At 36.9% G+C, this 13,923-nt stretch overlaps 2 protein-coding genes across 2 annotated transcripts; both read right to left on the bottom strand.

Annotated features, from left to right (window-relative positions):
• Window positions 1-8,093: 8,093 nt before the first annotated feature.
• On the bottom strand, window positions 8,094-9,421 carry LOC110027648 (linoleate 9S-lipoxygenase 1-like). Its single transcript, XM_020729197.1, has 3 exons — window positions 9,339-9,421; window positions 8,479-8,639; window positions 8,094-8,407 (listed from the first exon to the last, which is right to left on the bottom strand). The coding sequence occupies exons 1-3, from the start codon at window positions 9,419-9,421 to the stop codon at window positions 8,094-8,096; spliced, it is 558 nt and encodes a 185-aa protein (XP_020584856.1).
• A 3,481-nt stretch (window positions 9,422-12,902) lies between these two features.
• On the bottom strand, window positions 12,903-13,480 carry LOC110038530. Its single transcript, XM_020743400.1, has one exon. The coding sequence runs from the start codon at window positions 13,430-13,432 to the stop codon at window positions 13,010-13,012; it is 423 nt and encodes a 140-aa protein (XP_020599059.1). The 5' UTR covers window positions 13,433-13,480; the 3' UTR covers window positions 12,903-13,009.
• Between the last annotated feature and the right edge of the window lie 443 nt (window positions 13,481-13,923).

The raw sequence follows: 13,923 nt of genomic DNA, 5'->3' as shown, positions 1-13,923 counted from the left end.
AAAACTTAGCCTACCCTTAAAAAATCATACCTGAGCAGAAAAACTCAAACCGACATAATGTATCTGATCAATAGAAACTATTTGTAAATTTGAAAATGACGAAAGATGCCTAATTGGCATCTTCCTTGAAGCTTGATCAGCAGTAACGATTAACATCTGAATGATAACCCACATAAAAACTAATTAAATGCCATCAATCGAAAATCTTATATTTAGAAAAACTCAAACCGACATAATGTATCTAATCAATAGAAACTATTTGTAAATTTGAAAATGATGAAAGATGCCTAATTGGCATCTACCTTGAAGCTTGATCAGCAGTAACGATTAACATCTGAATGATAACCCACATAAAAACTAATTAAATGCCATCAATCGAAAATCTTATATTCTCGCTTGGAACAAGTTTACCCCTGAAAATGGTGCCTCACTCATTAGCGCCAAGATCTGAGTTGAGTGACACACAAATCATCCTGACAGTAAGTCTCGAGGGTTACTTCTGTAAAGGTCGCGATAATATCCGAGCATGTCGAAAGGTGAGGCTTGACCAAGGTGACTACTTAAAGAGAAATGAAAGGTGTAAGAGTTGAGTTGAGTAGTTGATACAAATCAAAACTAACATAAAGAGAAAAAAAAAAGAAACATCTCAAAATCAAATGCTTTATCATGCACAACATCACAAGCAATTGAGCTGTAAAATAAAATACAGTAAATATAAAGCAATAAAGTTATAAAAATGACAAAAAGTTTTTCTTATAAGATGATTTAAACAAGTTTTTCTTTTGTAACTATACAATTCTATTGATGTAGCTAAGCAAAACAAATAATATTTTCTTATGTACAGAGAGAAAAAAAAAAGAGAAGAAAGACAAAACATAAGCGACCGACCCATCATCACTGTCACCTCCGTCTGCGGTAGTTTTTATAGATTCTTCATTGTCATTCTTTGAGTTAGAGAGAAGGGTTGGCAAACTGCTTCATGTCAGCCCTCTCAGTGTCACCAAGCCCTCTTTAAGAAACCTACCTATGGCAAAGGAGATGCTCGCTTGGAGTTGTCGGGAGAGCCTCTCGATTTTCTTCTCAATGGTTATCATCTTGGCCATCGCCTCCTTCAACCTCTCATTCTCATCTTCCAGGACTGGCACAGTTTCCTCATTTTCTCTTGCCTCCTTCGCCAAGGTCTTAGATGCATCCGGGTGGCTGCCTTAGTTATCCTCTGTTCAATAGCTGCCTTTTTATTTTCCATTTGATGAAAGGTTGTAGATTGAAAGTGGGTAGTTGCCCATGCCATCAAGTGGTATCGATCACTGAGCTGACCCGACCTCCTCAATAGCTCCTCGAATTAGTCGGACTAGACCACCTCTATAAAAAGATATGGGTAGCCCACCGCTGCAAATATCGCCATATATCAGTCCATCTCAGTGTCCACCATGACAAATCATCCAACAAAGCTCAACCAAACATTAAGGTCATCCACTGTGAAAGGAATCCACCTCAGAGGAGATCCATTACATTTCAGTCGAGGAGGAGGCAATGGGGAGACATCCTCAGCATGAGCTATTTCCTTCCTGTGGGTAGGGACTTCTTCCTGACGATCAGACTCTACCTTATCATCAGCCTCAATGTCAAAATCTGACAAAGGAAAGGATGAGGACCGGCTCGTCTTAACTTTTGATCTGGCATTGAGCTTGGGGAAGCCTACCCAACAAACTATGGAAGTTTCAACACATGACAAGGAAACCTTCAACTCAGTTAGCAACAACTCTCCAATGAAAATGCAAAATGACTTAAGTATTTTTTGAAATGAAAATAAACGAGCTCCCTATCTTTTGTGTAGGCTCCTCATGAACCAACTACTGAAATGGAGAAGCTTTTAGGATTTGACAATGGTTAAAAATTTATGGAAAAAGCTACACTTCTATTTATCACCTTTTCTTAGCTTCATACAAACTCAAAGATTTCACCCCTATTTATACTTGTGGCTTTTAGAGTTTAGGGTTTGTGTCATTACAATTCTAATGTAATGGTTACAAATGACTCTCAAGAATTCTCTTTATAATTTCATACCTACCACACATTCTAGACAACTTTATGGATTACTCTAGAATAAGCTTCTATATGAGAATTTTCTAGAACATGCTTTTAGAAAATAGGCTCTTATTGGGCTTTATTTAAACAACTAAGGCCCAAAAACTAAAAATCAAGTTTATATTTCAACACCAACGACTTTAGAGGTTGAAGAGTAGTGTGTCCTATGAGCAGACAAACCCTGCCCCTGGTTTCTTTCTGCCTGCCATGCCAGCAACCTCCTCCTTTCGTTTTGCCTCCTAAATGTTAGAGGCCTCTTGCAGTTTGTCGAACATACCATTGAACTCCTTTGACCACAAAACCTTGTATATAATGTTAGAGTCCAAGTACTGGTGCAAGACATATCGTGACCTTCAAACATGTCCCCATATACCTTCAAGGATCTTGATATGATCTTAATCTTCATGGGAGAGCTTGTAATGGGTCGGACATTGATCACCCAACCTCCTTGGCGGGAACCAACCAGGAACCTCAGCTTCAACTCCTTGATTTGTTCTCAAGTCCCACAAGACGGAATCTGGAGCTCACTAAGAACACTGTGTAACCATCACGTCCGACCTTGAAATCGAAGGAGTAGGAGAAGAGTCAGTCAATTATAAAATAGCCAACAACCAAATAAAGATAACAAACGTCAATATAACAGTGATAGAACTGGGCATGAACTACATAGGGATGACACGGTAGCGGCCGGGGACTGCCATCCTCAACTTCTGGCAGAAAGGCAACCTTAATCCACACTTGAATTAGTTCTGATAGAAGACCATATCATTGTCATAATCTTCGGTCACTCGGCCATCTTTCTCGACAGCTCATAAGACCACTAACTTGCCATACACACAAGACTCTCGGAGAAGCTCTACTTGGTGTGCAAATAGAATGGACACTTCCTCGGATGAATGGATTCAAAGTGCTCTTAGGAATACTTGGCGCCATGAAAGGCAAGATGAACAGAAAGAAATAACCGACTAAGAAAATTTAAAAAATAAATAGTCGTGCGAGATTTCCTACTGCTTCAATCTTATTTATAGAGAATGGAAGGAGGTCAAATCTACTTAGGGGCATCAATGTCATTTGTCTTCAAAACTATAGAAAGAAAGTCATTCAACCACACAAATTGAGATAACTAATTTAAATTTTATTTTATAATAAAAATATTTACATCAACTAATTAGCGACTACTTTAGAAAATACTTCACAAGACTAGGCAACTGCTTCTGAGACATAATTTTGCTGAAACAGTAGCCTATACAAAATCTTGCAACATAATTTTAACCTATCTACTATATTTATTTCAGCTTGTATCCGGGTGCCCAAAGGCGCCTCCCGGCTGACCAGCAGCTCTGCCCAAATAACTGTTACTTCCTCGCAGAGTGTATCCTCCCAAGCACAGATCGTGACCATGTCTTCCTCTAGCCTCTCCAACTTATTTACCCACTTAATCAACATGTACATCTCTCGGGTCTAAGGAAAACCAATAACTTGAATGAACAAATTTTCTAGTTTGAGTAGTAGACGTTCCATCGAGCTGGGAGATTTTGGTCTACCATCCACCTCTACTTGGGCCTCTTATAGAGGACCCGTGTGGCTACTCTCAGCCTCAACTTGGTGCAGAGCACCCTCAACATACCCCATCCATCTCATTAGTGACTGCCTCCGCCAAAGGAGAGTAGATGGTCACCACTCTAATGATCGGATCGATTGCACCAAAAGATAATATAAATATTGTTTAAATAAAAAGTTGAAAATTCATCCAAGGAATTTATACCCTTTATACCCATGATCTAGTCCCATTATGAAGTTGTAAAAGAGAATCCTTCCTCACCATTCCACTGTCCCTCAGTCGACAGAGGGAGGTCGGGGATACCTTACACGTCTGGCGGCGCCGGGGGAACAACAACCTCTCGCACGATTTCCTCAACAGCTACTTCCAGTGTCCCGTGCGATTCCAAAGCACTTGCAGCTTCTTGCTCTGCTTCTTCAGACGATGGCGCTGAAGTCCGAGCAGGAGCCGACGGATAGGCCGACCATTCCTTCTGGCAGCCACCTTCCTCCGCTCGAGATATTTCTCCCAAGCGTCCTTTCTTTGTCTGACGAAAGTGTTGAAAATAAAGTTATTGTATGCCTTAGAATGGATCAATACACACATGTGCATGCACACGTAATTCATTCACTACATTCTTGGCTTTTTTATGTTCACACCTTTAAATGACAAAGTAAGATTATTCCTTCTTTATCTACAACCTAAAACTAACTCAATGATATAACTGGATCATTTTTTACAAAAGTTATATAAGTTATCAGGTCTCTAACTATGGTACCGATTTTATATATACTCAAGAGTTCTAAGGCAAGCGATATGCTTTTTACTACCAAGACAAATGTCACAAGTTTGAATACAAAGATTAACGTTTGAAAATTAGACATTAACTAGCTCCCTTTGCAAAACTTAATTTATAATCAACCATTATGCTCTATTTTGAATTGATAAAAGAAAATGAACTAGGTTTTTACCTTTATACACAAAAAAATTGAAACTATTACTCTAAAAAGGAGTTACTAAGTCAAGTTTAACAAATCAACTATCCTAAGAAAACAAAAGAAACGTTAAGCACCAAAAAACTTATAATGTCATTAAGACTTTTGTTCGCATGAACTTCAATCATTAGTACAACATTTGGTAATAATGAAACATAGAGATTAGGGTTGCGAAGAGGGTTTTACCTCAACAAGTTGAGTTTTTGAAAAGGAGAAGTATGAGTGGAGATTTGAGAGAAAAAGAAATGTGCAAATAAAAAGCAAGATGTTGGGTTTCTCATTATTTAGATATTTATATTTTTAAAATTTAAAATAATTGCATAGAAATTATTAATATGTCATTATTAAATGTGCTACATCTTCTTCTCGTGCCATTAATCTTGAGATTTTCATGACTATAATGAGAAATTTACATACATAGTTACATATCTAACCCCTAAGGCTTGATATTTACATTTGTTGTAACACTTTGGTGTCATAGCTTATGCATGATCATTTATAAACTTAGAAATCGTGATATTTTCTTAGGTGCTATTTAAGATTAAGCTTAGTTTTGTAAATAAGAAAATTAGGTGTTACATATGTAAATATATAAGAATTGTGTGGTATATGTGTAAAAGACCCAACTATAACTAAAGGGTTAGTTTATGAGATTTTACATTGAGGTTTCTAGGGCATCTGACTCCTTATCAATTTGTGCCTTCTATTCCGAGGAATTCTAAAAATGATAATAAATTGTTGAATTTAAGCAAATTGGATAAAGCGCATCCAAAAAAAGAGGATAGAATTATAATTAACCTTTACGTCATCATATTGAACATACTGTGAAACTTACAGTAAACTTTATTTATGGCTTTATTCTACTTGTTTTAAAGCACTGGTTTGAACTAACATTGTAAACTTCTCTTATCATGAATAAAAATGAACTTTTTTCTCCTTCATATGTCGTCTCCAATCATGTGACGATCACAAACTCATATTCTTCCTTCCATCCCATCATCTCTAGATTGTCAATGATTGCCCTCAGTGCTCCCTTCACAAACATATCTTCTCCTTTTCACAATGTTGTTTGTCTGTATTAATGCGTGCATCCAACGCACTTGCCAAGAACTCATTTTCTCCTTCATGCATTGTTATTGATTCGTCAATACCTACTCTCAACACTATCATTTTTAAACTTATTCTTCTCTTTCACATGCCATCATTGTTCTCACAATGCCTACCCTATTGCTCCAATCATCAAGTCATCTCCACCATTGCACATCACCACATATCATGCAATGTTTGCCACTAATGATTTAACATGAGATCAAGTCAAAGGTTCGAATCAACTCCAAATTTAAACCAATAATTAAAGATAAAAAAAAAAAAACTTTTATTTGAATAAAGGTTTAAATACAAGTTTGAATTAGGTCAAAGCAATTTATAAGCTTAATGAACTAACTATAACACAATAGTCGATTTCTTGTTGGGGTTAATTATGTCCAAAAAATTTTCGGGCATGTTTCTCAAAAAGAAAATGGAGTGGGAGAGAGGGATTGTGTCGGAGAGTGGATCTTTAACAATTGTATGTATTTTAAGGCATAGATAGTAAATTTTTCTATGCTAATATACACATATTGATGAGAATATTCTACTTTAATGTCTTTCACTTATCACTTCCTCTCTTGCCTTTATTTATACATGTTTATTCTAACATTATAATTAATCAAGTGAAAATAAAATGCCAAAGTGAATATGGACATGCTTTAAGTGCGATTAACTATTCTTATTATGGTGTTTGTGCTTTGTGGTTTTTATTCATGGCTCCTAAAAGGATAAAAAATGAGTTAGAGGAAATCGGGAACAATCCTCCGACCTCATTCACTATTTATAAAATATATAACGATATGCTTAATTTGGAAGCAACTAGTAAGGGATCCGATGATAGCCCTTTTGCGGGTGCAGTGTTTTGCATTTCTATTGAATATACCAAAATTTTTCATCCAAACATTAATGGTGAAGGCTGCATCTTTCCTAACACTATTCGAGATCAATGGAATCCTACTCACACAACAGCAATGGTTTTGCCATCCATCTGCTCCCTTTTGAAGGAATCGATCATAGACAAGCCGCTTGTCTGTGTGATTGCTAATATGTATATTACTAACAAAGAGCTAGATGAAACAACAACTTGTTCGTGGACTCGAGAGTATGCCATGGACTAAAAAAATTTATGGGGCCGACCAACCAATGTTATATGATATGTATTAGATACTCTACTAAATAAAGATTTGTATAAATTAAAAATTGTTCAATGACAAAAATTTAATACATTGTTTGGATGTATAGTTCACCAGAACAAAGTTTTGAGTGCTATGCACGTAGTTTCCTCTAATGATTTGTAACATGTCATGAGAGCTAGGTAGTTCTCAGTAATACTAATCAACTCCAAAATATTGCAATTTACAAATCTAACACCCTCTTTCATCCATTTTTCAAATTCTCTCTCAAATATCAATTACTAGCCCAAACATGTTCAAGCTATTCGAAGCTTTTGTCATCACCAATTTAAAAATTGGTGCAAATTATAACCAAAATTTACATTCATACCACTACATTCTTATGTGTAGGGCTGTCAAAACGGCTCGTTATTCGCGAGCAGCTCGTGTTCGCCTCGTTAAGAAGCTTGTGTTCGGCTCGTTCGCTAAGTTAACTAGCAGAACACGAACATCACGAATAAATATTTGTTCGTTCGTGTTTAACTCGTTTTGGCTCGAAATACTACTAATTAATTAATTAATTTTATATATATATATAATTGATTAGTAGTATATTTAAAAAATTAAATTGACTACAAAGATTTATACTCATATAAAATATTAATGAAGAAATTAGAATAAAAATTATTAAATTAGATTCAAATAATGTTTTAAATCTTATCATGATCTTTAACATCATATGGCTAAGTAATTAGGATTGTCAAAATGACTCTTTGTTCGTGAACGGCTAGTGTTCGGCTCGCTAAGCAAACAAGTCGAACACGAACACACTTTCGAGCTTGAAGTAGCTCTTTTACACCCCTATATATGAATTAGATGGTATCTGTGTAAACGGAATTATTTCATACGGTCACTACATGCAGAAATACATAAGATGTCTGATATTCACCGTCCATCACAACAAAGATGTATAACAGTGAACCCAATTTAAAATTTTTTTTTTAGGGTTGTTTGTTGTGATGGACGGTAGATATCAGACTCCGTATGCATTTTTGCATACGGTGTCCGTATGAAATAATTTTTCGTGCAAATGCCCAAAAATATATACATTTATAATACACACCAAAAGCTTTTTTAAAAAATATTATTTCGAACAATAGAGCTTAACAACCATATTTCCAATAAATTACAGTGAAACACAACATAACAATTACTATTTTCAACATAAATAAATAATAAATAAAAAAGGGTATAAATGTAAAATAATTTTCAAATAGAGACACTATTAGGAATCCCCTTCCCTGTCAGCCCGCCCACTCCACTGAAGTCGGAAGCATTCGGATACAGCAGAGTATAGGGCAGACGAACACCTCCATTTCTGTTCTTCAACTCCTCATCTGAATTCCTCTTCAAAATATTCTTTTCAATTTCGACCAATCTCTCGCCGAATCTATGGAATGCCTGTAATGCCGCAGCTTCCTTGGTCCAATCTGAAGAGTCTCGCTGGCCGAGGTACATCTCGTCTGACGAATGTCGGGATAAGATTTCTATCAGCGCGACGCCTAAGATGCTCTGAGATTGTCCTGTGATCAGACATGAAGTTTTAGAACAGATATTGATGATTTGAAGATTATCCTTATAACTAAAAGCATACCTGTAATCGTCCTCAAGAAAACCAAATCGGGGTTCTCCCTGAGCCCCTCAACCCCCGGCGATCCATCCTCCGGAATCCACCGCCGGCTAATGGTGGGCCGATTCGGGGCATAGCCGGCGTAGGGATACTGCCCGAAGTTCACGGCGGCGATCTCTTTTACTCTTGAGATACAACCTATTCACTTGCCTTAATTGCACTTGCGACATGACTAACCGACAAAAGTTTGAACTAATCGTGTGTCTGTTATTGCCCAAAAAGAAGAATATTTTATAGAGAAAGTAAGACAGAATTTAAAAATTTTCATTATACATCATCAACAAATTTTCATCATCCAACATGAATCTCAGATCATGACATGAATCTCGAGACAATTTTTGAGCAATAAACGTTTAAACTTCGATTAAAATTTATCAAGAACTCTGATTTTAGCAAATTCACAATTAAATTGATCGACTCAATGATGCATACACAACGATACCAATATTGGTCAAATTCAAGTCAAATCAAGCCAAAATCAAACTATTAAACCAGATTTAGAAGCTTTCAATATATAATTGGAAGGTCAAAAACATTCTAAATCTGATAGATTTATAATCAAATCAAGCGTCTCAACGAGAAAAATTCAATGAGCCCAAGTTTGCTTAATTTTGACATCAATAAGGCACTCAAACTTTCACCGAACGCAGTCCGATCGAAGTAGTTTCTTGCCATCGTTCGATGAAGTGGCCCAAATTCCTCCCTTATTTGCAGAGAAACCCCTATCATACTCTATAAATATAGCCTTACCCTCCTCTTAGAGAGAGGATGAGAGAACTTGATCCAAAGAAGAGTGAAGCTTGAAGGAAGAGTTTAAGCCCAACATCACTTCTACAACGCAATTCCGTTGAATACGCTCACTCTTGTAGTCGCCGAACACAGTTGGCCACCACCCGCAAGCCGCCATCAACTGCCCATGACTCATTACAATGAAACCTCTTATGGAAACACTACATGTGTTGTGGAAACTTGAAACATTCCAAAGTAACAATGCATCCTATAGAATAACACTCCTCACATACATTGCAAGGATGCCTCTCAAAGATGGTGTAATAATGCACCTTACATACAGTGTAACAACACACCCTGATGACATTATAATAATGTGCCTCACATACAGCACATAGATGCACCTTAAAGACAGATGTAACTATACACCCCAAAGAGAGTGACTTTCTGCGGACTCCCAAAGCTTTCTTCTTGAAGCCCATCACTAAAGACTACGAGGTCCACATCTCGTGTAGCTACCAAATCTATCTTCCCAACTCTATCTTCTACAACTTATAGATGTCATCGCAACTCACTATCACGGCCTACGTGACCAACAACTGCCTACGTGGTCCACAACTCATGCAGCTCCCGAATCTGACCTCTATGAACTACGTGTGCCATCATAACTCACCACTATGACCTACATATTCCATAACTCATGCAACTATTGACTTCATACTCTGTGGCCTACAGACACCATTACAACTCACCACTATGACCTATATGACTAACTATGACCTATGAGATTCATACCTCATGTAGCTCCAGACTCTGGCATTCACTATTGACATGTCATCAAAGCTCACCTATATGACCTATGTGACCAAATAAAACCTATTTGGTCCACAGCTCGTTCAGCTTTTGACTCTAGCCCTTGCAACCTACATACGTCTTCAGAAGTCACCACTACAAACTAATTAATCAACTACGACTTATGTGGTTTATATCTAGTGTAGTTTCCAACTTCGATCTCTACTATTTATGGATGTAATCACAGATCATTACTATGACCCATGTCACCAACTAAGGCTCATGTGATCAACAACTCGTGTAAATCCTAACTCTAGATTCTACGACCTACGAACGTCATCACAACTCAAGCAACTCCTAACTCCCATCTTCCTTAATTCAAAAGAATAGTGGAAATGTGTACTCACAATTCATAGTGAGTTATTTTAGCTACGCGTAGGCCCTGTGATTTAATTTTCCAAGTAAACGTTGAGGTGTATCCTTCTAATTACTTCTCTTTAATTACATGAGTGTGTGTTGGGTTTCCATGCAATGCTAAGATGATAATTCATTACTCTACTGTTGTGGACCTTCCGACATGGATTAGTTCAACATCGTTTATGAGAAATAAATTCCTATTTGACACAATCTTCAAATATGAGATAATGATCCTCTACTTCATTTCCCAATGATGTACATCATCCAATTGGCGAAGAAACCTCCTTTGAACCTTTTGAAGATTATGTAAAGTGTTCTTCTTTGTGGGGGCAACCTTCACTGTAGTTCAAAAGAGTTGTTTATGTCAACGTCGTGGATAAAAACCTAGTGGGATAGTCTTCCAGCATCCTATCCAGACACAATATCTATGACAGCTTCTTCAAGGCTAGGGGCAAACTTTATAGTAGTTTTGAAAGGTTGTTCACATTAACATCTGAGCATAGTTATGGTGGGATAGTCATCCCACATTTCATTCATACATCAAGTTTTCGAGAATCACTTCCAGATTAAAGGATAATTTTATAAATAATACTTCCTCGACACCCCATCATACTATAGTTCTTCCTCAACTGGATCAAAAAGCTAATCTCTTTAAGTTTTGATACATGGGCTGTTTTATAAGCTCGTGTGAAAAAAGCTTCTGTTGTGGGTTAGCATATTCAAAATCAACAACTAGTATGTTGTTAAATATTATTCTTGAGTGTGGATGCAATCATATTTTTATGAAAAAATAATATGATTCATTGTGATCTATGCCTCAGTCTTGAAAAATACAAAGCATCTTTAACACCTTATTCTAGGCTTAATCGATTTCAGGGGAACTCAATTCAACCTATCACATCACAGTGTATGATCATCAAGCAAAAACTCCAATCACTTAGTATGATCATCAGCTCAAAATTTGGGCAACTATATTTTATAACCGCCCAGGAGATGGGGCAACCACAACTCACAAGGAAAGGAAAAAAATGACCTCAGATTAAACATCAAAATTTTTACAATATCGAGCAAAAGAACGATGTACAAACAAAAGCACTATCATCATGTATTAATGCCATATCAGGTGACTAAAAGGGTACAAATGCCATCATATGTTAGTCAAAGCCTGTAACATGATAATAGAAGTAAAGACATAAATTCACTATAACATCTTCCATATCAATAAGTGGCCCGCAACTTCATATTTTCTTCTTCAAAAGGAAACAACCTCACTTGAATGGATTGTAAAGTCTTTGCGTTCTAACTGGCGAGTTATTTTTCTTGTGCTTGACAAGGATATGGTTGAACTTTGCAAGCTCAGTCTTCCATGCTCTCAAAGAAAGGGTCGACTCATATTCCAATGGTGTTAGCATTATCTTCTCAAAATTATGGTGCATTTGCCATCTGTTGATCTTCAGGGGATGTGAATCTCCAAATATCGACATCTGAAAAACGTAGAAGATCTACACCACAAAGTGTGACAATAACATAAAAGTTTTTCTCTAAAAAGCATGTTGGAGTGCGGGAAATCCCCTCTGGAAAGCGTGACAACAATGCAAAAAAAAAATATTTTCTCTTTTCCTAATAGTAAAATAGTAACTAAGAAATTCTCTTCTAGAAATCACTGCAATAGTGTGAGAAATCTCCCCTAAAAAGTGCGATAGTAGCGTGGGAAATCCCCACCAGAAAGCATGACAACTATACAAAAGATTAGCCCTGTTACTCGCATAAACAGGCTGGAGGACTCCGCCTTTTTTTTCTTAGAGCTTTATTAATCGCAAAAATAGGTCGAGGGCTCCATTATCTTTATTCTTGGAGCCCCGTTGATTACACAAACATGTTGGAGACTTTGCATTCTTACTTCTAGGAGTCTCATTGAACATACAAACAGCCGAGGGACTCCACCTTCTTTCTCTGGAAAGCGCAAAAGCAATGCAAAATGAGATCTCGTTAATTTCCTTCAAGCAGGTCGTGGGACACCTTTTTCTTCTAGAGACCCCATTGATTGCCTACTAGTAGGCTTAGGGGACTCCACATTCTTTCTCCAGAAAAACGCAACAATAATGCAAAAATATATCTCAATGATTGCTTGCAAGCACATCGAGTGACACCTTTTTTCCTTCTTGAGATTTTGTTTTTCACATGCTAGTAGGCCAAAGGAATCCACATTCTTCCTCTAGAAAGCATAATAACAATGCAAAAGGAGATCTTGTTGATCACCTCCTAGTAGACAATGGGACACTTTTTTTTTTCTTCGAGAAAACCACTCATTAAATTTATTTTACTGTTAATACAAAACAAACTAATATTATGATTTAATTCCATAATTTCCAATACCATCATCCTACTAATAGGATTATGATATTATAATAAGTTTTTTTTTTCTTAATGACAAAATCACGAAAGAAGAGAAACAATAGAAGATCATGTAAAATTGCATCACAAATAATGATAATATTGCAATTATACATTAATCCTCTGTATTATTTTTTCTCGCCATGCATCTTATCTTATAGCATTACAGCTCAAAAGCAGAAGCAATAAAGCTATCTGAAAGTCCCGTTCCAGTCTTGAAGGTGAGTTTCTCAGACGTGGGAGTTTCGAGATAGACTTCCACAACAGAGAGCCATAGCAAAAGCTCTTTCGTCTTAACACCAGTCATCTTCTTCAACTTATACTTCTCAACGAAGGCAGTGACCTCCGGCGCATAAGACACGGCTCTCTTGATCTGCTTGAAGACATGATCCTTCTTCTTCTTCTGAATCAGCCATATGAAGCCAGAAGTACGGTTATAGCCGAATTCCTCAATGTCTTCCAAGGGAAACAGACCCTTTGGAAGGCAGAGTTCTTCGAGCAATTCAATGGACTTCCTCCTGCAGATTTCATCTCCCTTGAAGATCTCGGCACCCTCCCTGTGGCTGTCGATTACTTGAGAAGCCATTAGGTTGATTAAAGAGTGTAAAAACTACTTGAGGTTTAAGATAGAACAGATGGGCTTGCTTGCTGTGTGGGAATTCAGAGTGAATGCAAGGGGTATAAATAATGGAAATGGGGAGAGTTAAGAGTTTGACCTTTTAACACGTATGTTGAATTTTCAGGCATTCGATCATGGAAGCGGACGGTTGGGATTGAGGAGGCGACAAGAACGACACAGTCAAGGTTGAGATCGTCAACAATGGCGGGGGGAAAGTCGTTAAATCCTTCAGAAACTTGACTCTGTATTTTCGTTGTAGAATTTATTTTTGTGTAGCATGTTTTTATATTTTTATTACCCGAACAGAAATCGAGAAATATGTTCACATAAAATTGACAATCTTATTCTAAGAATAGGGGCGCAGGATAAGCTAATTTAATAATGGGCTTTTTACATGCATATCACCCAATTCTTATGTATTTACATATGTAACACATACGGTTCAATTTTTTACGTAT

This window comes from Phalaenopsis equestris, unplaced genomic scaffold (genome assembly GCF_001263595.1).
Source record: "Phalaenopsis equestris unplaced genomic scaffold, ASM126359v1 Scaffold000002, whole genome shotgun sequence".
Classification (NCBI taxonomy): domain Eukaryota; kingdom Viridiplantae; phylum Streptophyta; class Magnoliopsida; order Asparagales; family Orchidaceae; genus Phalaenopsis; species Phalaenopsis equestris.
The sequence above is the reverse complement of the archived record's forward strand: the minus strand, read 5'-3'. Positions and strand labels throughout refer to the sequence as shown.